Genomic DNA, 27,441 nt, shown 5'->3' on the forward strand with positions numbered 1-27,441 from the left:
CAGCTTTATGTATGGCGAGAATTTAGCTAGATACAAGTAGTTTACAAGTGTAGGAAGTTGAGGGGTAATTTGATAGAGGAATATCAAATTATAAGAAGCATAGATACAACGGTAAATAGTGAAGATCTTTTTTCCATGGAAGTGATATCAGCATTAAGGGCATAGGTTTAAAGCGAGAGAAAGGGAATCTCAGGGGACATTTTTTTAAACAAAGGGAGTGGTTAATATCTTGAACTTGGTGACAGAGAAGATGGTGGAATCAGATATTATCACTATGTTTAAGAGACAGTGGGCAGGCACTTGAATAGGCAAGATATAGAAAGTCATGGACATAATGCAGGCAAATGGGATAAGTGTGGATGGCCACAAAGGTCAGCATGAAGGTGGTGGGCCAAATAATTCAATTTCTATACTGAGCAACTCTAGGATTCTACGACATAAGAGAATGGGCATCACAGGTAGCAATATCTTGATTTCTACGTAAAAATGCACAAGTGGATGCCAAAAGTTGCTGTCAGTTTTGCACAGCACAGAGCATAAGGAGTTGGCTGCTTAAGACTCAACGTATCTTTTCCTCCTTGAAGGTGGCAAATCTTTGGAAGTCTCCACTCCCACACCCAAGAATGAAAGAAGCTGCTTGGTCATTGGACATTGCTTGGTCTATCTTGGATGTTAACTTCCCTATCATTGAAGGAATCTATTGGAAGAGCTGCCTCAAGGAAGCGGTTGACATTAAAGACCCACATTACCGCTCTCATCTCACTGCTACCATTGAGGATGTGGTACAGGAGCCTGAGAACCGGTACCTCCAAGTTCAAGAACAGCTTCTTCCCATCAACCATTAGGCTTCAGTACCACACTGCACATCCCTGCCTCAGCTGTGAGCTACTAGGAAATTTGTACAAGGTCACACAACATAATTTGGTTTGCACTATTATGGTCTGGTTTACCTGGTATAATTGATAAATTATTGTACATTTATCTGTTGTGTTGTTGCATTTAATGTGCTCATAAAGCTCATGCACAATAAAATATTCTTGATGCTAGGGGGCAGTGGATGCTCCAACACTAAATATATTTAAAGTTGAGACAGACAGATATTTTGCATATAAATAAGGCGTATGGGGATCAAGCAAAAAAGCTTTGAGATTAAAGAGCAAATCAGCCAGGATCAGGCATGAGTAGTACGGCCTTTTCCTGTAAATGTTCATTATCTTAATGACAGAGGTTCCAATATTATAACCATTAATTCAAGGCCAATATGATGATCCTTGAAAGTTATTTTGCTTGTGTTAATGCGATATTATACGATTAACAAGAAACAAATAGACAGGCCTTTGCTTGTTTTCCATATAAAAGTTGTCTCCTTTTTATAGGCTCTGTGCACGTCCTCAAAACAAATAAAATCAAAGTAATGCACCTACAAGACTGTTGCTTCAACTACGCAATACAAGTATTAGATCTTCTTTACTACGTTAAAAGGCACCATGTAAGTGAGCCGAGCACACCCCTCCCCCCCTCCCATCACGTGTTGTGGAAGTGGCAATGTGCTAAATGAGATAAACCGTGAAAAATCTGGATGTTCAAAACAGGACTGTGTAGGGACTGGTTGCAAGATCACTATACCTGGCCATAATCTGTAACCTGGTGATTTACATTCATGCCAAAAGAAATCTGGATAAATGAGAAGCACTGATAGAAGAGCCAAGAGAACATGGATTGCCAATCTTTCAACACCAGATTACATGATCAGCAAAAATTCATGTAATTATGCTGCATGAATGATGTAGATCCAACACGCAGGAGATCAGATTAAACCTCTGAAAGTCTTATCAATGGTAGCTAATAATTAGTTAACAGGGGCGAGGGTCCCAAGAGCATCCCCATTCTCAATGATGGCAAGGGTAAACTTTTGAATCATTAGAAACCATGCTCTTCAAACTGAAGGTATCACAAAATGCTGGAATAACTCAGCAGGTCAGGCAGCATCTAGGAGAGAGGGAATGGGTGACGTTTTGGTCGAGACCCTTCTTCAGACTGAAGTATTTATTCACAAAATGCTGGAGTAACTCAGCAGGTCAGGCAGCATCGCAGGAGAGAAGGAATGGGTGACGTTTCGGGTCGAGACCCTTCTTCAGACTGATCAGACTTTAATTTATCAGACTGAAGTATGGTTGATGATCAATCTTCCTGAAATCTGTACCATCACAAAGGCGTCAGCCAATTCAATTCACTCTACAACAACAAATAGCTAAGTACCCTCGCCTCTCCACCGCGCCGGAGGCATTGCCTCACCCGAGTTCCAGGCTCAGTACCAGACCAACAGCCTCCATAATGCAGACTCCAACACCACATGGCCCAACTCTGCTGGGTGCTACTGCTCTCCCCCTCCTAAAGGGAACCTCAGTAGTGATGGGTCTTCCCCTTCCCCCTCTTTCATTCAGGTTACCCTGACCACACCCCACCCATACAATAGTCCTCACACCCCTCTCCTCTCTGAACACCCACTGTCCCCCATCAGAACTCGCCTCGGCCTTTGTCCACTCCCCGGCCCTCCTCTGACCCCAATCCCCACCCTTGTCGTGTCTTCACCATCCCCCCTGACCTCCCCCTTTCTGATACAGAACCGTCTGTACTCAGAGGCCTCATCTTCCTTCCCTTCCGCCTCAACCTCAACGAGTTCCGGGTCCGCCACGACATTGAGCTTTTCTTCCGTCGCCTCCGTGCCTTTTTCTATGGGAAGTCCTCACCACCCAGTGATGACCCCTTCTGCCTCCACCAGTCCCCCTCCTCTTGGACTCTCTACAACAGCCTTCTAACCTCTCTAGACCTCAATTTCTAACTGCCAGCGTGACATCAACCGTCTCAACTTTTCCACTCCCCTTACCTACTCCAACCTCACCCCCTCTGATCGTACAGTCCTCCGCTCACTCTGCAGCAACCCTAACATTATAATCAAACCCGCCGACAAGGGAAGTGCCGTGGTAGTCTGGCGCTCAGACCTCTACCGGGCTGAGGCCGGGCGATAACTCTCAGAAACCTCCCCCTGCTTATCCTTGGACCATGACCTCACAGATGAGCACCGGGCCTTCATCTCAAACACCATTACTGATTTCATCACTTCTGGCTGTCTGCCTCCCACAGCCTCCAACCTTATCGTTTCCCAGCCCCGCACAGCCCATTTTTACCTTCTCCCCAAAATCCCCAAACACAACTGCCCTGGCAGACCCATGGTTTCTGCCTGTTCCTGCCCCACAGAAATGACTTCCACGTACCTCCATGCTATCCCCCCCCCCCCCCCCCCCCCCCCGGTCCAATCTCTCCAGACCTATGTCCAAGATACCTCACATGCCCTTTGTCTCTTTAATGACTTCCACTTTCCGAGCCCCCACTCCCTCATCTTTACTATGGACGTTCAATCACTCTACACATCCATCTCCCACCAGGAAGGCCTTAAAGTCCTCCGTCTCTTCCTCGACCGCAGAACCATCCAATTTCCCTTGACGAACACTCTTCTCTGTCTAGCGGAGCTGGTCCTCACCCTCAACAACTCCTTTGACCCCTAACACTTCCTCCAAGGCATTGCTATGGGCACCCGCAAGGGCCCCAGCTATGCCTGCCGCTTTGCAGGTACGTTGAACAATCCCTGTTCCAGGCGTACACTGGCCCTATCCCTAAACTATTTCCATTAAATTGATGACTGCATCGGTGCTCCCTCCTGCACCCATGCAGAACTCATGGACTTTATCCACTTCACCAATTTTCATCCTGCACTCAAATTTACTTGGACCATCTCCGACACCTCCCTCCCCTTTCTTGATCTGTCTCCATCACTAGAAATAGACTATTGACTGACGTCTATTACAAACCCACTGACTCCCACAACTATCTCGACTACACTTCTTCCCACCCTACTCTCAATTCCTCCGTCTACGCCGCATCTGCGCCCAAGGTGGTGTTCCATACCAGACATCCGAGATGTCCTCATTCTTTAGGGAATGGGGCTTCACCTCTCCCATCATAGATGAGGCCCTCACTCGTGTCTCCTCAGTCCCCCGCAGCTCTGCCCTTGCTTCCCCTCCCCCTAGTTCTTACCTTCCACCCCATCAGCCGTCGCATACAATACAATCCTCCGAAATTTCCGCCACCACCAATGGGATCCCACCACTAGCCAAATTTTCCCATCTCCACCCCTTTCCGCTTTCCGCAGAGACCCTCCACAACTCCCTGGTTAACTCATCCCTTCCCACCCAAACCACCCCCGCCCCAGGAACCTTCCCCTGCAACTGCAGATCGTCTATTTTTCTCCTTTCCCTTATCGCTAAACAGTCTGAAGGGTTTCGACCCAAAACGTCACCCATTCCTTCTCTCCAGAGATGTTGCCTGTCCCACTGAGTTACTGCAGCTTGTGTCTATCTTCGGTTTAAACCAGCAACTGCAGTTCCTTCTTCCACAAATAGCTAAATACATTGGATACAGCAGACCAGACAACATTACCAACATTAGCATTCTTGAACTTAGCACGTCTTGACCAGGTTGTATTAATATAGTAAGATTACCATCAAGACAACGAGAAAAATGCCTTGGTGTGTCATAACAAGGATCAATCCACATCCAATTCTGAGATCTTAAATGGGGCCCTTTATAGTGTTATACACACACGTGGGTGCGCACATACACGAGGAATATGCAAGCTAAGCTTTGCCTTTTACATAAAGGTGATCTTTCTCATTGGCAGGATTGCACTAGGGTAAAAGCAACTGTCAAGCAAACACATTGTAGTAAAATGCTCAAATCCATCAAAAGCAACCTTTATCTGCCAGATGAGTTTTCAAGTCCAATTGTATTGACACCCAAATCTTGAATGACAGGTCAGTATGGTGACTCACTCACTCATCCCATTTCATCAAGAAAACTAATGTCTGGCTTGCCTCAAAGAAACGTTGAAGCTTGAGATCCCTGTCGCTATTAAAGCCATCAGGTGATTATGGCTGCTGCAGCTCACCTACACCAGACACTATTTAAGCTGATTTTTGTGGCTCCGATCTGGAGCTCTAATTGAGCAAAATACTGATCTTTTACATTAAATAATGCAATCGCCTTTGCTCCTCAGCATACACAGCAAGATTAAAATCAGTAGGAAAGAACTGCAGATGCTGGTTTAAATCGAAGGTAGACAAAATGCTGGAGTAACTCAGCGGGACAGGCAGCATCTCTGGAGAGAAGGAATGGGTGACGTTTCGGGTCGAGACCCTTCTTCAGACTGATGTCAGAGGAGTGGTTGGAGACAGTAAGACTGGTGGGAGAACTGGGAAGGGGAGGGGATGGAGAGGGAGGGAAAGCAAGGGTTACTTGAAGTTAGAGAAGTCAATGTTCATACTGCTGAGGTGTAAGCTACCCAAGCGAAATACGAGGTTCTGTTCCTCCAATTTGCTCTGGGCCTCACTCTGACAATGGAGGAGACCCAGGCCAGAAAGGTCAGATTGAGAATGGGAGGGGGAGTTAAAGTGCTGAGCAACCGGGAGATCAGGTAGGTTAAGACGGATTGAGCGGAGGTGTTCAGCAAAACGATTGCCGAGCCTGCTCTAGGTCACACAGATATACAGGAGTTGACACCTGGAACAGCAGATACAGTAAATGAGGTTGGAGGTGTAAGTGAACCTCTGCCTCACCGTAAAAGAATGTTGGGGCCCTTGGATGGAGTAGAGGGGGGAGGTAAAGGGACAGGTGTTGCATCTCCTGCGGTTGCAGGGGAAAGAACCTGGGGAGGGGGTTGTTTGGGTGTGAAGGAACGGGTTGACCAGATTGTTGCGGAGGGAACGGTCTCTGCGGAAAGCAGATTGGGGCTGAGATGGGAAGCTGTGGCCAGTAGTGGGATCCTGTTGTAGGTGGTGAAAATATTGGAGGATTAGATGCTATATGCGACGGCTGATGGGGTGGAAGGCGAGGACAAGGGGGACTCTGCCCTTGTTACCAATGGGGGAGGGGGAGCTGCGTGATATCGAGGAGACCCCAGTGAGAGCCTCATCTATAATGGAAGAGGGGAACCCCTGTTCCCTAAAGAATGAGGACATCTCCGATGACCTGGTATGGAAAACCTCATCCTGGGCGTAGATGCGGTGTAGACGGAGGAATTGGGAGTAAGGGGATAGAGTCTTTACAGGAAGCAGGGTGGGAAGAAGTGTAGTCTCGATAGCCAAGATTAAAATCAGATTGTTCTGACAAAAAATAGCCAAAGTAGCTCAACAAAATGCAGACTAGATAGTTTGCAACACTATTATACGTGCAGCCACACGTTATTAATAAGAGAATGGAAAGCTTTTTTCTTTATTATAACAAATTGAAGCAAAACTGTTGAGTATGGGGAGGAACATGCTGAGCTAAAGCTTGAGTGTCCATGCAAATATGGCAGTTCTACAACAGGAGCATGAAAAGATAATTGCACAGAAGCACTTTGTAAATTGTGCCTACTACAATGAATGCATCTGCAACAGATTGTTCAGCCAAGGTATTCAGCAGGCTTTTATTAAACACTGTTTGTTGGAAAAGTCTGGTATTAACAGTCAATAGGAATCAATGATTACCTCTTCTGCTTATTGGTAAAACCTTATCCTTGTAGAATATGCCCTCAAGAAATTTCTCAAACACTATTTTGACCCAATGCATTTTAACCGTGACACAGGAAGCTTCAGTAATGCATTGTTAGTAATAATAGAAGGTGGTACAAAAGGCATGCGAGGAATGTTGTCAGAAAATTAGGAGCAAGAAGATAGGTTAAGGAAAATCTTGCCATAGAAAAGAACAGATGCACAGAAAGGTTTAGGAAGAGAATGTCAGGTTTAGGTGAAAGAGGCAAAGTTTAAAGAAGATGCGTGGGGCAATTTTTTTTCTCCTTTTACACAGAGGGTGGTAAGTGCCTAGAACGTGTTGCCAGGGGTGATGATGGAGGCAGGCATGATAGTGGCGTTTACAAGACTTTTAGATAGGCAGATGGATATGCAGGGAAAGGAGGGATATGGGTCATGTACAGGCAGATCACCCATTCCTTCTCTCCCGAGATGCTGCCTGACCTGCTGAGTTACTCCAGCATTTTGTGAATAAATTGATTTGTACCAGCATCTGCAGTTATTTTCTTATACTATCTAAGCATCATGTTTGGCACAGACATCGTGTGCCATAGGCCTGTTCCTGTGCTGTACTTTTCCATGTTCTATCTTCTAGCTAAGGAACAATTGAAGTTTCGGATGAAATCAATTTTAGGAGGGTAGAACTCCATTGAAATACTCATCTAAATAAAGGGTAACAAAGGGCATTCATGAGTGTTCCAAAACTTTACTGCTGGATCCAAATCCTGGGATTCCTTACGAAAAGCACTGTGGTAATAAATGAACAGTAGCAGTTGAAGACAGTGGTTCCCCAACATTTTTATTTGCTCTCCAGGGCAATTATCTACAATGAATATTTGTGTCGCCAGCAAAACTCGTATCTCATATTTGCCTCCAAAGATATAAGTTGAAGCAGGGGAAGAATTGGGCAAATTTTAGATGGTGTAAAAGACCATCCTAGTGAAGTAAATATCTGAAGCTGATCTTGGCATGGTAGCAAAGCTGTCAACAGTCCGATTCCACCTTGAGCAGGCAGGGAAAAGAATGGAGTTGGGTTCCAGTGAACAGAGTTTGAGCAAGCAACTGAAGACAAAGACTTTAGTCTCCCCAATACATTAACTTGTTCATAGATGCATTGGAAGCTGGACAAATGGTCTGCCAATTTAGAGAGAATAGCTTAGGGAAGTGCTAATGTGGCAGAGCTTTATGTGTAAACATATATGGAAACTAATGTCCAGTTTTCATATGGAAAACTAGCATGTAGATGAACCAAAGATAGAGCTCCTGGGATAGAAACGGTGATGGACCTGCTTCTGGAAGAGAAGTCTTCGATAATACTCTTACTACTTGTTGGACAGACAAGAATGGAACGAGGCAAGCATGTCCTTTTGTTTTGCTCAGCAGCAGAGGAGTGTCGGAGGAAAACTGTGTGATTAACAATGCACATCACAAGATTGTGGACAGGTTAATGAAGTGAGGAAGAGAGTATTACCACAGTTACATCAAAATTATAAATGACATACAATAAGAGTTTATCAAAAATGTGCCAGGGACCAAATCACAATTTCAGACAGGCAGGAATTAAGGAGGCAACAGCACATTCAAGGAAGATGGAAGAGGGATGGAGAAGTGAAAAAATGTTCAGATTTCAAGGTGCAAATGTCTGAGAAATGGGGGGAAAAATCCCAAACAGGATATTTATAAACTTTGGCTAACCTGGACACGAGAAAGGGAAAATGAGTGGTTAGTTTTGTGGTTATAGAACAAAATTTGGTCTCATGGATATGTTCATTATGAAAGAAGATAAGGATAGATTAAGGACTTGAGAAAGTTACAAATCCCAGGTAATAAGAATGTTTGGGCCAGTGCGCAATGGGAAAGAAATGATGCAAAAAAACATACAGGCTTCTTTGTCAATATGATTGCTGTAAGATTCATATATTTGTTGCTGAAGACAAAGCATAAGAAAAAGGGAGAGAAGTTCAAACAAATTGTTAATGATTGCACATCAATTTTCACATCTCAAGTATACAACATTTGTCTGCGCAGACAGTGCTACACATTAGCACATTCAACAAATATGTTCGACAGTATAAGGTTTTACACTAGTGTTCAAGTAATAATCTGTTAGTATTGCATTTCCAAAATCTCTTCATTTCCAAACCTTGGACTTCACTCCTGACATTGAACACAATAAAACAGAATGAAGAAATGTTGGTTCTGAAAATCAATTGTAAAAGAAACTTGCTTTTCATATTGGTGTTGAATTTTTACATTCCATATTTGAAAAGATGTAACATTTGACTAAACGTTTTATACATTTTACCAATTTATATTAGAAATTCATATAATTTTGCAATTATGTGAAGTGAAGAATCTTGCAATTGTAACTATTTGGCCTTCAACTTTCCAGGATTCCATGACAACATTACCAAGAGCAAGTACTTCCCATAAAATGTATTGGCACTGGTTATAGTATTGGTTGATTATTGTCACGTGTACTGAAATACGGTACAAAACAGTTTTGCATGTTATCCAGTCAAAATAATACCATGCACAAATAGAACTAAGCGATACACACCAGGTAGTGCAAAGAGAAAAATAACCAGAATACAGAGAAAAGACAGGTTAAAAAAGAGAAAATGTGCAAGGGCCACAATGAGGTAGGTCGGAAAAGCAAGACCCATAGCTTATGAGAGAGAGGTCTATTCAGCATCTGATAACAGAGGGAAGAAGCTGTTTCCGAATCTGGTGGCAACCTTTTGTATCTTCTGCTCAACGGGAGAGAGGAAAAGACAGAATAACTAGGGGGTGTAAGCAGTCCTTTGTTAATGTGGTTGGAACAGGACAATTTATTGCTGATATTTATGTCCAGGAACTTGAAGGTCTCAACCATCTCCACTTTAGCCCCATTGATGGTGACTGGGCCACATACACCGTCTCCTGATGTTCTTTAGCCCCATTGATGGTGACTGGGCCACGTACACCGTCTCGATGTTCTTTAGCCCCATTGATGGTGACTGGGCCACATACACCGTCTCCTGATGTTCTTTAGCCCCATTGATGGTGACTGGGCCACGTACACCGTCTCCTGATGTTCATGACTAGCTCCTTCATCCTGCACAGTCTGAAGGGTTCCTGAATTTCATGCGATGCAGCACTTTTGAAACATAGAAACATCTGCAATGCAGGAAATACAGGTGCCAATTTGCACAACATTTAGGAATCTGAAGGAGGAATATTGGCATTGTACTGTGAATGATTCATTAAATCATTTTCAAAATAGAGAAATAGAATCTTGAGTCAACCTGAGAGTGTAGATGGGGAGCTGGCACCTCTACAAACATAACTTCCTCAGTAACACCGAAATTCAGCTGCTCAAATGTCCCGAGAGGGCTATGGGTCACCCTAGAACCTCTGTCTCAGAACTACCAGCAGAAATGTGGAAGCAGAGATAAGAAAGCACACTCTCTCTCGGTGGTGCAATTCATGAGTACACGGATCCGACTATTGTGCCATGCAAATGCCAGCTCCGGAACTAAAATTGTCTCAGCATGATTGAACAAAATGTACAACACTATCATAGTAAGTGCAATATCATTAAGGGACTGAGCATTCCCAATTGGGAACCAGCTTTAGGGGATTAAATAGCTTAGTTTATTTTCATTTATCTGCAATTTTCTTACAAATTATCACCAAGTTTAAGTCTATTCTTAAAAATAAAAGGTAACTGTAGGCCACAACATCCCTATTGTCAAGTACCAAAGCATTAATCTGAGCAATGTGGGAGTATTGAAAGACATAAAAGAAAATCTGTTTTCGTAAGTAGGTGTACTGTAGTATTGTACGCAGAAAGGTTAAATCCCACAGGCTGCAGATTGATAGCAACTGCTTCGAAGAAATGAATGTGGAAATCCTGGCTAATATAGATAAACGCAAAGCATTATATTTTGGCAACAAAAAAGTAATTGAAGCAGACTTCAATGACTGATGCTTCAATACGGTGGGACGAACAATTTCAGACTTCATATCGTTCCATAAATGTTGGAAAATAGAACTAAAATAGCTACTGGCGTAACTAAATCATGACGATATGACCAGATCAACAACATATGCTGTATAATGTTCCTCTAATGCAGAAATATTGTAAAAGGACAAAGAAAATGTTTGAATACTACACAAAAAGGCTAGGATGACCCAAAGGTGCTTTTTTAAGATAGTTTGTTTGATTAATTGACCAGGTAAATTACCTATGTAGATGAATGGTAGATAAAATGAATGGTCCAGGAACGCTGAAGCCCTGTACAAGGGACAGAGCCAGCTGTACTTTTTGAGAAGACTCCGCTCCTTCAATGTCTGCAGTAAGATGCTGCAGATGTTCTACCAATCGGTGGTAGCCAGTGCCATCTTCTTCACTGTCATGTGCTGGGGCAGCAGGTCGAAGGCTGTGGACGCCAATAGGATTAACAAACTCATCAGGAAGGTTGAGTTGGATTCACTGGGAGGTGGTCTTGGAGGGGACGATGCTCCTCAAACTGCAGAGCATCTTGGCCAATACCCCCCCCAATCTTTGCATATCGCCAATCCTTTCCACTCGTCACGTTAATTTAATGTGTGTTTGTTTTATGACTGTTGGCAGATCAATTTCCCTCCTGGGATAAATAAAGTTCTATCGTATCGTATCGAATCTAAGGTGGGGAAGGGGGGAATAAAAATATACAATCTAGATTTTCTCTATAACTAATACCACATATTCTACATTATTTGCCTTCTTCAGAACCAGACGTACTCGTGTATGGTGTGATTTGCCCACATAAAACAAAGGTTTTTCACTGCATCTCAGCATACATGATAATAAACCAATACCAAATTGTTCGGCCTAAGAGCTAAAATTTGTACACAACTATTTTTCCAGTAGACATGATTAAGCCTTGATTAACTTTGTCGACCATCTTTCATATCCGCAAGTATCCCAAAATCTATCTCACTACTAAATACTTCTAAAGATCACAAACTGTAGAGCATGGTCAAGTTAGTGTTTTGTGACAACTGAGGAAAGGCAGAAGGGCGAATTGCTCTTTTTTGTTTAGCATTATGAATTCGTTTACATCCAATAAACAAGATGAAACCATTGTAATTTCTCATTCACAATATCAAAATATTCGATTCATTCAGTCACAGCTGGATTCATTCAGTCACAGCTGTTTTGATTCCATAAACAGATATCCCAATTATTTGTAAAACCCTACATTTTTGGAAGCAGGCAATCAGATCTAGCAGCAATACAAATAATGTAGAAACACCCAGCATGCCCTATTTTGGTTGGTTTTCATCCAATTACTCACAATTAATTGTTATTTTTAAAATTTAATTGCTCTCTCTCACTCTCTCTCTCTAAACAGAGAGAAGCATCAGTTCCAAGTCGTAAAATGTCTATTCAGTTCTTTCCTTCCACCCGCACCAAAAACTTTTTCCTTGTTCTGATTTTGGCAGTTTTTCTCTTCTTTAAAAATCCCCCCCCCCCCCCAATCATGTCTACAGTTTCTTATATTTGCAATAAAATACCCTTCTGTTTGCCCACTTTTCTGCTTAGAGTGCATTCTGTTCATTTTTAAAGGAAAGTTACCTGATCAAAATATTTATAAAAGGCACTAAAAGTCTTAAATTTGCAAGGATAAGCAAATGTCATATAATGCTTAGGATTTCAAATCCTTTCATTTTGTTTATTTGCAGCAGCATACTCTTTATTCCAAAACCAATTTTTAGTATTAATGGTATTAAACTTTGCAATTTCTAATCTTCAAGTATGAAACAATTGCATTCATCCAATCAGTGGCTGGAGACAAAATGAAAACAGACCTTTAAGGTGGAAATAATTATTGCACTATAACAAATTGCAGGGCTTTAAATTTTACACTTGGATTTTATAATTGTTCTGAAATAGCCAAAACGCATCTTAAAAACCACCTGTCGAACCATCATAGCTTCTGGATCAGTTCAGCAACAGATAAACTAGAGCCAATTGCTCAAACATAAAATAGACCCACTTCTTCAAAAACTTTGGAATGCTAGGTGTCTCCTAAAGTAGCAAATTTGATCAATTACTAATCATGTAAATTCTAAATTCAAGATGGGGATTAATATTTAAAATATAAAGTTGTTCACAAACGGTCCCAGTGCAGAGCAATTTAAATAACAATGGATCAAAACTAATTTATAAGACTTGGGCCATTTCACTAACAGCTACTTGCATTTAAGAAAACACCTATTTCACACACAGAAGTGTATATACACAATGAAGAATTTTGTCTGTTTTAAGTCAGCATAGTAGGGGGAAAAAGCTACTGCTCATTTAACGCAACAATTTTAGAACAAAGCAATTGGCAAACAATTTTACACCAGCAACACGACAAATTTCAACATCATGCAATCATTGAGAATATCAATTTCCTAATGACTAAATCAGGAAATGATTATTAGCTCAAAACTTCCCTTTTCTAAAGGAAAGTAGATATGAAAGAAATACAGTTGATCTTGAACAGTTTATTTAACATCATGTGTAGGAAGGAACTGCAGATGCTGATTTAAACCGAAACTAGACAAAATGCAGCAGTAACTCAGCGGGACAGGCAGCATCTCTGGAGAGAAGGAATGGGGGACGTTTCGGATCGAGACCCTTCTTCAGGTCGAAGTCTTAAGAAGGGTCTCGACCCAAAACGTCACCCATTCCTTCTCTCCAGCGATACTGCCTGTCTCACTGAGTTACTCCTGCATTTTGTGTATCTTTATTTAACATCTTCTCTGATGAAGGTCCTATCAAAGAAGTCAAAATCTGTCCATCACAAATGAGATACAGAAGATATCTCGAAATATCCCAACAACAAATATGGAAAACAGAGACAAGGAACTCCAGATGCTGGTTTACCAACATAAAGACAAAGAGCTTGGTCAGGCAGCATCTCTGGAGAATATGACTTGGAGATGTTTTGGGTTGGTTGCCCAATTGTGATTGGGAAGAAAGCTGAAAAACAAGTGACGGCAGGAAAAAACCAGTCATGTAATAGGTGGATACAGATAGGGGGGGGGGGGATATTGGCAGATGCTTGGACAAAGGCCAGAGACCAAAAATAAAGTGTGAAATAAGGATAGAAGTGGCGCAAATTACGAAGACAGAGAAATTAATATAGGTGGAAGGAGACAGGGGGCGGGAAGGGAAGAAATGGGTGCAAATCCAGGTGAGTCACAGGAACCGAAGGAGGGGGGAGGGAATATAAATTGCTCTGCACTGGGACCGTTTGTGAACAACTTTATATTTTAAATATTAATCCCCACAGGAACCGAAGGAGGGGGGAGGGAGCAAGGAGAAGGGAGGGGAGGGATGGTTTGTTTGTAGGCTAGTTACCCAAAGTTGTAGAAGTCAACATTCATACCGTTAGATTGTAATATACGCATGTGATATCTTGGGTAAGGAACAAGGTAAGGAATAGGTAGGTAGGTATAAGGAAAACTTAGCTCTGTTTTCTGCAATGATACCAGGTCATAATACATGTTAAATATTTCCTATAGATAAATGAACTATTTAGTAGTGATAGTCAATCTGAAAATCACTCTTGCCTTACTTTGATTTTGTGCTTTTTTGCATCATTAATCTGACATTCATCTGTAAATTATATCAAACATTTTTTGAATAAGTAACAATTAAACAGAGAATATAAATAAGTCCCCAGATAGTATTAAAAAATACCTTAATAATGTGTCTGGCTTGCTGAGCTGATTATTAGGTATACAGTTTTCCATTATTTCCTTGTGTGTACTCATGCTCTTTCCAGTGCATTTTTGCTTCTTTTCATTCTTAGCAGAAGAGGAAGAAGGAATGCTGCCATTGGACGTGCAGTGACTTCTGGGTGAAGAATTTACTCCCCCAGTGGCGTTCTTGTAATTCTTTGAAGAAGCCGTAAACGAGTCCTCTTTCAAGAGATTCTCTGTGCTTCCTACAAGCTCATTATTCAATCTTTTATTGATATGATTTTCCATGTACTCAATTTCTTGTATTTTTGAGTCTACAGGTTGCAAAATATTATTGTTAATCCCAAGGTTGGGTTTTTTGGCTTCTTTGTCCTTATCTTTCCCTTTTTCTTTGTATTCTAGTTCTGGTAAAGCTGTCGTCAATTTTCGACCTGCTGGAATTCCTCCATTGTGTTGAGGGAGTTGTGCAGAATCCATATCTGAGATTCCTTTGGCTATAGCAGCTGCGAAAAGAAAAAAAAGTAAGCGCACCAAAGAAAGAAAAAGAAGCTCGCACGACCAGTCTCATTTCGAAAAGATGAAACATTGTTTCTTTAACCCTAATTTAGAAAATGATCAAAAGATTACATAAAGCAAAATGGAGAGAACCACAACAGCTTTGTTAGATTTTAGTGCCATTCCAGTGAGATTAAAAAATGCAATCTAATCTATGTTTGAAAAGGGATTTTTGACACTTGAACAAAATCCAGATTCTACATTTTTAATCCCCCTTAGCCTCAGTTCTTTCAAAAGATAATTTCCTTATAAGCAGTCCTTTAATGCCCTTTTAACATTGTAAAGCTGCAATCAGATATTCCTCAGTATTCTGTACTAATGGCAAACAGAAGACAAGTTTGTGTAATCCACACTCGTAATTTAATGTGTGAAATGCTAGTTTAATTCTGGTGCACTTCTAGATCCACTCCCTGGACAATATAGAAATGACAGTTAATTCTCTACCATGGTTTAGAAATGGCTTAATATATAGCTTATGTGGGTAATTAACTGCAAATTACTTAAGTCTATTTTTAATTCATTTACAGGGACATGGATATTATTAGCAAAATCAATTATTTATCAGTCATTCCTAAACTCTATCCAGAAGTTGGTATAAGAAAATAACTGCAGATGCTGGTACAAATCAAAGGTATTTATTCACAAAATGCTGCAGGTCAGGCAGCATCTCAGGAGAGAAGGAATGGGTGACGTTTCGGGTCGAGACCCTTCTTCAGAAGTTGGTGGTGAGTAATTCCTTAAAACATTTGCTCACCATCCTGCTGAATTGCCACAATCCCAACTGTAAAGGTACTATCAGGTAGAATGCTGCAGGAATTTGATCCAACAATGATGAGAGTTCACTACATGTCTCAGTCAGGATTGATGTACCTTCAAACAGGAATCTGAAGGTGGTGATATCCCCTTGCATCTAATTCTTCTAGGTAGTCACATGCGTAGGAGGTGCTATTAAAGAATCCTTGTGGCATCACCACAAAAACATCTTGTAGATGGTGCTGACTAATGCCTTTGAGTAGTTATGGTTAAGGCAGTGTGTGTTTGGAGTACTGAATGGGCTGTCCGTTAATTGACATGGCTTGACCTGTTTGGTATGAAGTTCAGAATACAATTGGAGGAGGAGCACCCATCCAGGATTTGAAATGAATCAGTCTCCTGCCTTGTCCCATAAACATGGTGACTAAACATGGGGAAAATCACTCAACACAGAAGAGTTATTTCCAAAACAGGTTTTGTAGTCACAGTCTATTTTAATTATTGGCTTAGTTTGATTATTACCCCAGTTGCCTCTCTTGCTGGATGCAACATACATCATATAACTATATCAGCCAAGCTGGTACACCGTGTACAATTTTGGGAAATTGTGAATAGAACACAACATTGTGCAGCAATCAAAAATCTCCCACGTCTGGTTTTAAGATGGAAAATGCAAGGAGCAAATAACTGAAAATAAATGGGGCCTAAGACGATGCCATGAAGAACTCTTGTGATTTCCTGGAATGGGATGAATGACCTTCAGCATCCAAGGCTTTAATTTGAATAGAGTAAGATACCTCTAGGGATCCCAACTTGACGAGTCTGGAGTACTGACGGAAAGACCAGATTCGGTGGGTCAGTGTGACGGACTTTGTAATTAAAGCACAGTGCCTGGATTTTCATTTTTACTGCATTAATTAAGCCAAGTGTGACTTTCTGTCCTGACCAGCCATGTAGAGGAAAAAAACTTGAACACTTTCCATATTACAAAACTGAAAGGATGATATCCTGGCACAATAATTGAAAAGAATACAATTAAAAATTAACCAACTAATTAGTATGTGCGTAAACCAAAAGAGAATCTAAATATATCACACAGTTCATTCATTCTTGTACTAAGATAACTGATAGTAAAATGATAGTTCTAATAATACTTTCATTTTAACTACAGGTTGGCCCAGAGCATATTGCAATTTAGTCAAAAATCACTGCAATATGCTCTTGACAAAGATTGCTCAGACAATGGAGATGCAAAACAAGACGCACTTTTGGGACTATTCCTAATTTTTTACTTCTGTTAATAAATAATATTGCCACTAATAAACAAAAATCTATGATCTTCATTTTTAATTGATTAGAAAGATTTGATAGGAGACTAGTTATGCAGCATTCTGAACCACTTACGCCAAATGACTGATTTAAATTGCTTGGGAGGATCTCTTTCACCGATTTCGATGTTAAATAATTAAGGAATTAGTGTTGTGGCCTCATCCCTCTTTTATTAGGTGTGGCAGTTCTTTCACAATACTTTCTACTATTTCAGTAAACTGCCTTATTTTATTTGTAGTATCATGGGAAGTTGGATGACACATCTAAACTGCAAACAAAGCCATCAGATTGCTTTCTCTTTATCCATTAGTTACACTGCCCACAACCATTACCTTAATAAATGATTACCTTCTTCAGCTTCCCTTTCTTGCCTCTGTAACATCTGTTGCTCTGGCGGCAAGGCTTGTTGCAGGAGCTGCATGTAGAATTCATTCTCCTTCTGGACCTCCTTCTGTTTTCTTAATCGCATTTTGTAGCTTACATAACTTTTGAAGCCAAATCCCAGTGTCACCACAGGATAGCCAATACTTTATTTATGGGATGAGAAGAGAAAAAAAGTCAATCCTCTAAAAAGGTAAATTCAGAAATCACAATTATCAGATGGTGAAAAAAATTCCACTTATTTCTTTTCACTTTTCCATAAAATTGTTTGAATGAATTTTAGATAAAGTAATTTGTGAAGAATATGTCAAATTACTCTTTATTAAAATCTTACATAAGGAGCTACCTCAGCGATGCAGAGAAGCTACTAATACGCAAGTTAGGCAATCTAGGAAATACAGAGGCAGAGTTGAATATTAAATAAATCTAATCTCACATTTTATCCTCTGCACATTGCCATCAAACCCCAGATTCCACCCCTCGCCTCTACACTAGGGCAATTTACAGAAGCCACTTAACTTACCAACCCTCATGTCTTAAGAGTTTGGGAGGAAACTTGGGAAAACGCAAGCCAACCCAGGCCATCACAGCAAGAATGTGCAAACTCTACACAGACAGCACCCAAGGTCAGCATCAGGAATACTGAGCTTGTAAGGCAGTAGCTCTATTAGCTGAGCCACTATTTCAACCTGGGCATTAATTTTAATGCTTGGCAATCTGCTTTTCATGAAAGTAAGGAAACACCTTTGAAAAAACGAAAACACTGCTTATAAATTAAATACTGAACTACTTAAATACTTCATGCCAAAGATGGTCTTAAAAACAGGCATTGTGAAAATCCCTCCAGGACCAAGAAGCTCAACAATTTTATGAGTTTTATAATGATTACAGAATATTACAGATTCAGCCACACTTAGCTTTATGAAATAAAATTTGATTTAGATATTCCATAATTAAAAAACTAATGCAGACAATCCCCAGGTGATGCAAGGGTTCCATCCCAGAGGACTGTCCATTAGCTGATATTTCTGCAAGTCAGAAAGTATTTTTTAATACAAACCTAGATTATATTGTTGTGCATATATTTGCTATAATTTTCTCAATTCATTGAATAATTATTCTAGCACTACCCATAATTAAACTAATGGGATTTTTTTTTTCATATAACCAGTCATTAATGAATATCATGAAACATTATCAGCTTGGAAATTGCTTAAAAAATGGGAAAATGTGAATAAAGTTGGATTTCCGTAAGTCAGGCCATTCATAACCCCTATATAGAAACTTAAATCCGATTTCCCACCAAATCACCACAAACTAGAATAAAACTGAAAAAGCTGAAAGTCAGGAGGTCACACAACTTCTGAAAAGAAAAAGAGGCAAGATGTGAAGGAAAGAACTGCAGATGCTGGTCTAAATAGAAGATAGGCACAAAATGCTGGAGTAACACTTCAGGTTGAAAGCTCCCTATCAGAACTTTGAATTTCTTTTTCTTTTGAGATACAGCGCGGAAACAGGCCCTTCGGCCCACCGAGTCCGCGCCGCCCAGCGATCCCCGCACATTAACACTATCCTACACACACTAGGGACAATTTTTACATTTACCCAGTCAATTGACCTACGTACCTGTACGTCTTTGGAGTGTGGGAGGAAACCGAAGATCTCAGAGAAAACCCACGCAGGTCACGGGGAGAACGTACAAACTCCGTACATCGGCGCCCGTAGTCAGGATCGAACCTGAGTCTCCGGCGCTGCATTCGCTGTAAGGCAGCAACTCTACTGCTGCGCCACCATGCCGCTCAACTTTGAATTTCTTCCACTAACTAGACCTGGTCTTTCCCTTGCAATGCCCATTTGGAATTTTATCAGCCGTCTTTACAAATTTTTGCCTCCAATTCCATTTCCACCTAGATATTTACTAGTTGTGATTTGAATTAATTAGTAACTTATGCTAGGAGATTATTAATGCAATAGCAATATGATTTATTCCTAATGTGCCAAATGTCAGACTTAAATTATTGCTCCTGTGGTCTAAGTTAGCGCTAATTTACTTATTGCAAATGTCATCACTCAAATTAAAAATAATGTGGAAATTATATTTGAGTGCAAGAATTCCCATTAGTATTTTTAAGACCTCCTTTGCCCAATTCCCACGTAAAGTGAGTCTCCTGCCAAACTGAATAATATAAATAGAATACCATGTGCGAATGCTTAAACAAGAATGTTGGTACAAAATACCTACATGTAAAAATCTTTTTCTAGAACGATCAAAATTGTAGAAACAAATATCTTAAATAAAGTAGCCCATCTAGACGTTGTGATATTACAAATGTCATGGCATTGCAAATGTCATAACCAGTGCCAATGTTGTGAAAAAATTATAGAATCCTAGGTTTCTCAGAAAGTATAATTTTACTTAATATACAAGAACTTTTGTTTTATGGTGCTTGCTTTTGTGGTATGTAATGAATGACAAGGGATATGATGCTCGATAAAACAACAGTAAATGACAAGTTTTCATTCAGGGATATTGGGCTCATTATTGGATATCATTCTGTATATTGGGTTCATATTATTGAATGATACAGTTCCTGAAAAGGTCGCCATAATTAAACATAACTTTATCAATGGACGTTATGAAAAGTGTTAACTTACCAGTGTGCAGCAAAAGGACGACAAAGATCCACATGAAAATTTTTTAAATCTTTAAATCTGATTGCTGCTTCTATATAAACAAATAATATCCATAGTGATACAGTTGGTAAACAAACTCCCCTTTCTGAAAAAGAGAAAAGTATCATCTCATCAGCCAAAAATAATGGTCCATTGACATACAAATAAAAGCAAAAAAAGAGATGATTATAGCTTCCACTTAATCACATAACATATCAACCATGACTTAGTGCAAGCTGGAAATTCAGATTCCAATGTAGTAAAACAAGAATTTGCAATATGTCTCAAGAAGATGTCCCTTGATGTGCACCATGCTACAATGAGTTTAGATCAGATTATCAGCAACAGATAAAAATCTGTGCTTAAAATTTCAGACACGGGAGGCATCAAATGACTTGTGGAGAGCCTTGAATTCTTTATACATTAGGACATTTATTTTCAATAAAGTTTTGTTTGTTCCAATTTTCTTATATGGTTTTGACTCCTAAATTGACATCTACTTTGGAATTCAAAAATAAGAACTTGAAATATTGTCATAGGTACTGTTGTTCTACTGCACAGCAAATAAGTTGAGAAGTAAAGAAAATTAAGTAACCATTTTTAGGTCACCTGCCAAAGTGCATTGAAAATCAAAAAAAAGATAATGGATGATATAAAGGAAGATCATATATCAATGGATCTCAATTGTCGCTGTTGAGATAAAATTGAAGTTTTTTTCTCACTGTCGGTTGTATTGGTTCTATTTTTATTAAATCAATCTTAACCCGGGCATTAGTGAATTCATGTGCCAGTGATTCAGTGCAAATTAACATACTCAAGAGTCTGGAATGGGAGAATGGAATATGATATGTGATCAAAGTTAAAACCGATAATTACCTTGTGCTTATTTTTACTGCAGAAACATCTGCAATTAGCAAGTTATAAGCAAATGTGAAAAATACTATTTGTGTTGTAATTTTGGAAACACTCCTTTGTATTATCTTCCCTTGTACACACCAGGCAATCTATAAATAACAGTTCATTCCCTAGCTATTGAAAAAGTGTACAAATTAACAAAAATGATAGTCAGATTTATCTTTCTTGACCACTTGGAGAGCAACAGCTTGGCTCAATGCAATGTTTGCCCATGTGATTCAGTTGAAATGAACGGCTTTAAAAGCAGTTTCCTTCCAGCATTCTGACATTGCACCACATGGATAACTGCTAAAGTGGTGGGGTAAAGGCAACATTTAAAACAGAGCAATGCTCAGGAAAGGAACTGTCCATCATAAATTTCAAATCTACCTTACTTTTTTCGTCTTTTTCACATGACCCAACTTATGAATTAAAGACTTTTTAATCAGGGACCATGGCCAATTGGAAACCATCACTGGATAACACAGAAAAAGGGATCTTATATTCTGGCAATAAATGAAATAAAAGATAGACATCTCAATATTAGATCCCTTTTACTCTGTGGCAAAAAAAGGTTATTCAAAATCAGTTTGGATTGCAAACTACTTATTCAATTGGCAATATCTTTCACTGATGTCACCAAAAATGTTAATATTTTTAGCATTCCATATTATAGGTAGATCTAAGCAGGTCAGCTGAAATAAAAATCTACCCATTATCCGTAAAAACATCAAAGAAATTCAGCAACAGAGATTTTTTCCATTAGAAGTTAGCATTTTATTGATGCATTTGCCTGAAAAATAATGGATTTTATAAATTAAGTGGTTGAGGACAAGTGGGCAGAAAGGACAACCACTTCATAGTTTACACAAGCCATTCAAGTTCATGGTTTGAAGCCAAGTTCATGTTAATCCTTTTCGTTCATATTCATAATCAAGGAGCCCATGCTTCATTATCAAATACCAACCTGGTGTATTACTGTTTCAGTGATAGAGACAAGACTATTTCCCCAAATCAGTGATAAACAATTTAAATCTCACAGATTAATGGTCCAGTTTATTCCATGTGTTTTCATGGCTTAATTTCATGGTTTTATACGTTCTGTTAAATTATTCAACTTTAATAACAGAACCTGCAAAACCATGAAATGAATACAGAAAACACAAGGAATAAACCGGACAACTTAAGTTACCAGGCCAATGAAGCAATACTCTGCAGCATTTAACCCATTATCCTCAGTGAATCCTTCAACTTGCAATTGGACATTATGACTGAAGGTTGCTGACACGGTTTCTTCAATGAAGTGGATCTCAGGGTCAAAAGCAGCAAACAAGCATTTAAAATTCCATCTATATCACAAATGTTTATGAATGGGCAACCACTGTCTACCAGCAATTGGAAAAAGTGTCTGCTCTTTTACAAATGGATTGTATTGAAATGCTAACAGAAAATTTAAAACTCTTGGTGCCACTATGCAAAAGTAATTGGAAAAGGCACTAAGTCGAATAAATCCTTCGATAAGGACAAAGTTATCCAGGAGCTCCGAACTAAAAATCTAGTAATCTAAACAGAAAATATCATAAACACTCAGGTCAGGCAGCATCGATAAAGAAAGAAAAGCACCATTTCAGGTGGATGGGGAGAAGATGTTTGCACTAGTGGGGGAATCTAGGACTAGAGGTCATAGCCTCAGAATTAAAGGACATTCCTTTAGGAAGATGGAGGAATTTCTTTGGTCAGAGGGTGGTGAATCTGTGGAATTCTTTGCCACAGAAGGCTGTGGAGGCCACGTCAATGGATATTTTTAAGGCAGAGATAGATTTTTGATTAGTATGGGTGTCAGGGGTTATGGGGAGAAGGCAGGAAAATGGGGTTAGGAGGGATAGATAGAACAGCCATGGTTGAATGGTGGAGTAGACTAGATGGGCTGAATGGCCTAATTCTGCTCCTATCACTTATGACCTTTTGAACAATCCATCATTTCCAATGAAGGATCTTTAACCTGAATTGTTGACCATTTGTCTCTCCACAGATGCTGCTTGATCTATTCAATACTTGTGACATTTTGTGTCTTTGTCTCAGCAAGGACATACCCAAAACCACCTTACCCACTTCAGTGAAGAAAATATCTGTCCGAGGTAATCCACAAAGGGATTACAATGAGTGGGACAGAAATATGTGGAACTAAGAAATTAAAAAACAATTTTAGAAAACCTTCACACATTTCAAAAAATTTCATTGAATTTGAAATTCGCGAAATTGACAAATACATTTTTACATTTTTCACAGCTCCAATTAACAGCTTTCAGATTATGGCTATGGCTTTACACTGAAAACTAAATATGCAATCTATATAACAGGTTGTTTCTCATGCTCCAATATGCAAATGCAAATGTAGCTTGTTTTTAAATTATTACAATTTGGTCAAATACAAATCTTAAGAAAAAGTGTTCCGTTCAGTTCACAGCAGTAATAGTTTTATTTCCATTTTGCATGAAATGCTACAGTTAATGGTCCAACACTTGCATTGGTTTACATGGAACATCAGTCATTTAAGATGAGCTTATAACCACTAATGACAATACATTTGTATGTTCATTCAGTTCTGCAAAGAAATGCAATTGGGTCAGGGAAGGAGAATAAAAAATTGATAAGTTAGTTAGCATGCAAGTCAAAAGCTACCAAGATGCAACTTGTTCTAAGCTGGATCAATATTGCAAGAATGCCAATTTTCTGCTGCATAATCAATCCAACTTTTACAAGTTAATTTAAGTGTAAATAGTGTACTCTATTTTTCTCTCGGGAAGAATCTTTCCACGGGACTGTAGCAGTATGCCAAGGGTCATAGGCTGCATCAGTGAGGTTGACCAGAAACTTGCATCTTTTAGTCATTTAACCAAGATTTAAATAACGTATTAAGATAGATAACCCTATAGTTTATCTTTCTTTAAGTACAAAGACAACATCTTTGGGAAAAAAACTTGAACATACCTGTGTGCCAGACGTACTGAACCCATACATAAGTACTGGCAGCAAAGAAAAGCCACTGCACTGGTATGAAGAGTAGGCATATTATATCTGATGTGAATGCTACACAAACAAAAAATACTGAAAAAGCCTGCAAGAGAAACAGAGCAAAGGAATGCATTACAAGCTCAAATTAATACACCGAGCTTCTTGAAGATCAATTCTAATTTCCTAGGGACAAAACAAATTGTTAAACATGATTTTGCATCAAATGGGATCATTACTGTAGCAGATGGTGAAAAAGTGCTTGCAATGTAGAGTATTGTGGTTTTAAAAGTGTAATGTTCATTACCCATTCCATTTTTTTCTTCATTAATACATGCAACCATTAAATCAGAACCAAAGCAGATTTTCTTTAACAAATTGATATTCTATTGAACATTATATACCATGTTGATAAAAGCCATGAACCTTCATAAATTGCTGTGTTAAATTTGAGAACCTTGTAACATAGGAAAAAAAGCAAACAATTGACATTTTCTTGGAATCAGGTGCACAGTTTATATAGTACAACCAAATGCTAACAGGTTACAGCGGTAGAATAATCAGAATAAAGCATGTCGGACTTAGTTAGGTCCCATCATTAATTTAGACAAATACCTTTAATGGAAATGACTACTTTGGAAGAAACCAAAAAAATGACCAAAAAAAATCCAATTAAAATTCCATAATTGTGGTTTGATTTATAATGATTTATTTTTATGTACTCACCCTCGAGTCAAATGAAAATAGGGTCATGAGCAAAAGTTTTCCAAGATAGTTCTGCTGAGTGTTCAATTTGTTCCCAAATAGAATTCAAAAAATTTAGGAAGCAGATATTTATCACACAAAAAAGGTTATTTCCTCATGGAATGTATTCTGAAGTAGACTGCACCACTTTGACCAGCTTACATTATAAATAGGGACAGAAGAGATTGTTGCAATCTTGACATTTAAAAAAAAAAATCACACTGCTGTTGGATCTTAGCAGGCCAGGCAGCATCCATGGAGGGAAATGGACAGATTACATATTGGGTCAGAACCATCCAGTCTGTATATGAACCCCAAATTGAAACATTGTCTATCCATTTCCCTCCACAGGTGCTGATTGACCCACTAAGTTCCTCCAGTAGTTTATTGTTAGTGTAAATTATATATTTTCAGCCAAATATTAGAACATTTTCATTTAGTTATAGTATATCTTCTGTGCACCTTTATGCTGAACTTAGAAATGCTGTAATACAAGGCCATATTTAATTGCTACAAATGTTTTCCCACTTATATTTTTACTATATTTGTCATCAAACAAGGCCACCGTTTTGAACTGATAACTGCCTCGCAATTTAAAAGCAAGTTTTCAAATGTTAGTGCGCTGAGAGTGGAGGACAAGTTGTCATATTCCCTTTATTCTAAATTGTGATTAGAAAATGTATTCCTGATCTTTGCAGCAGATTAATATACTGCTAAAATAAATCTCACTTAAGATACATTTGAACACGTATGCAGAATGAGTTCAGGCTCCAATAACACAATCTTTACTTGAGAAGTAAAACTTATGGGATGCGTAGGAAGAAACTGCAGATGCTGGTTTAAACCGAAGACAGACACAAAAAGCTGGTCAGACAGCATCTCTGAAAAAAAGGAATAGGTGACAAAACCCTTTTTCAGACTAATGGGACCCATGAAGTAACGTGACAATAAGACATTAACAGGCCTTGCAACATGGAAACAATTTTCCAAATTTTGCAATTGGAATTTTTTTGTTCCAGTCAATGAAGGAGTCAAGAATTTGGTCTCTTTAAAATACCAATATTTATCCTAATTTTTAAACAAGGAACCCTGTCAAATGTCCTAAAGTCTAAATCTTCAAGTAAATTTTACAACACCCTGCAATCAAATATGCAGTAGTATTGTTCCTGGAATGATTCCAGTACAACTCCGTTACAGAGTAGATATTCCCCAGGGCAGCTGACATAACTACACTGCTCAGTGGAGATCAGTTCCAAAAGGCTATTATGGGCCTGACTGCACAGATTTAGGAATCCCTTGAATCATTAGGCAGATTTTACAGGTGTGGTGTTAGAAAAACTATCATCTGGAGAAATTGCTCTGAGATCCACGTCTTTTAAAAGGTTGCCCAGCTGAAATCTTTTGAGGATGAGAATTCATTCAAAATAACTAAACTGATAACTAGCTCAATGCTTGATGCAATGTTTTCACTATGATTAAATACTCCAACAAGTTAAGCCTTATTCAATGAAAGGCAACTGAGATTTTAAGTGGCATGTCAAAATATAATTACTGAACAAACCCTCCGGCCCTGAAATAGACAATAGACAAGTGCAGGAGTAGGCCATTCAGTCCTTCGAGCCAACACCACCATTCAATGTGATCATGGCTGATCATTCTCAATCAGTACCCCGTTCCTGCCTTCTCCCCATACCCCCTGACTCCGCTATCCTTAAGAGCTCTATCTAGCTCTCTCTTGAATGCATTCAGAGAATTGGCCTCCACTGCCTTCTGAGGCAGTGAATTCCACAGATTTACAACTCTCTGACTGAAAAAGTTTTTCCTCATCTCCGTTCTAAATGGCCTACCCCTTATTCTTAAACTGTGGCCCCTGGTTCTGGACTCCCCCAACATTGGGAACATGTTTCCTGCCTCTAACGTGTCCAACCCCTTAATAATCTTATTTGTTTCGATAAGATCCCCTCTCATCCTTCTAAATTCCAGTGTATACAAGCCTAGCCGCTCCAGTCTTTCAACATATGACAGTCCCGCCATTCCGGGAATTAACCTAGTAAACCTAGGCTGCACGCCCTCAATAGCAAGAATATCCTTCCTCAAATTTGGAGACCAAAACTGCACACAGTACTCCAGGTGCGGTCTCACTAGGGCCCTATACAACTGCAGAAGGACCTCTTTGCTCCTATACTCAACTCCTCTTGTTATGAAGGCCAACATTCCATTGGCTTTCTTCACTGCCTGCTGTACCTGCATACTTCCTTTCAGTGACTGATGCACTTGGACACCCAGATCTCGTTGTACGTCCCCATTTCCTAACTTGACACCATTCAGACGATAACCTGCCTTCTTATTCTTACCACCAAAGTGGATAACCTCACACTTATCCACATCAAACTGCATCTGCCATGCATCCGCCCACTCACAAAACCTGTCCAAGTCACCCTGCAACCTCATAGCATCTTCCTCACAGCTCACACTACCACCCAGCTTTGTATCATCTGCAAATTTGCTAATTGCACTTTTAATCCCTTCATCCAAGTCATGAATGTATATTGTAAATAGCTACGGTCCCAGCACCGAGCCTTGCCGTACCCCACTAGTCACTGCCTGCCATTCTGAAAGGGACCCATTTATCCCCACTCTTTGCTTTCTGTGTCAACCAATTTTCTATCCATGTCAGTACCCTACCCCCAATACCATGTGCTCTAATTTTGCCCACTAATCTCCTATGTGGGACCTTGTCAAAGGCTTT

The 27,441-nt window shown here is 39.6% G+C and overlaps 1 protein-coding gene across 2 annotated transcripts in view; it reads right to left on the reverse strand.

Moving 5' to 3' along the window:
• Positions 1-27,441, reverse strand: part of maco1b (macoilin 1b) — a 79,186-nt gene that overhangs the window by 9,891 nt on the left and 41,854 nt on the right. For both annotated transcript variants that reach the window (XM_078423450.1, XM_078423449.1), the window contains exons 3-6: positions 23,928-24,054; positions 20,025-20,148; positions 17,337-17,515; positions 14,350-14,854 (exon numbers count right to left, since the gene is read on the reverse strand). In XM_078423450.1, the coding sequence (XP_078279576.1) occupies positions 14,350-14,854; positions 17,337-17,515; positions 20,025-20,148; positions 23,928-24,054 (935 nt within the window). The remainder of the gene's footprint in view (positions 1-14,349; positions 14,855-17,336; positions 17,516-20,024; positions 20,149-23,927; positions 24,055-27,441) is intronic.

This window comes from Rhinoraja longicauda, chromosome 27 (genome assembly GCF_053455715.1).
Source record: "Rhinoraja longicauda isolate Sanriku21f chromosome 27, sRhiLon1.1, whole genome shotgun sequence".
Taxonomy (NCBI): domain Eukaryota; kingdom Metazoa; phylum Chordata; class Chondrichthyes; order Rajiformes; family Arhynchobatidae; genus Rhinoraja; species Rhinoraja longicauda.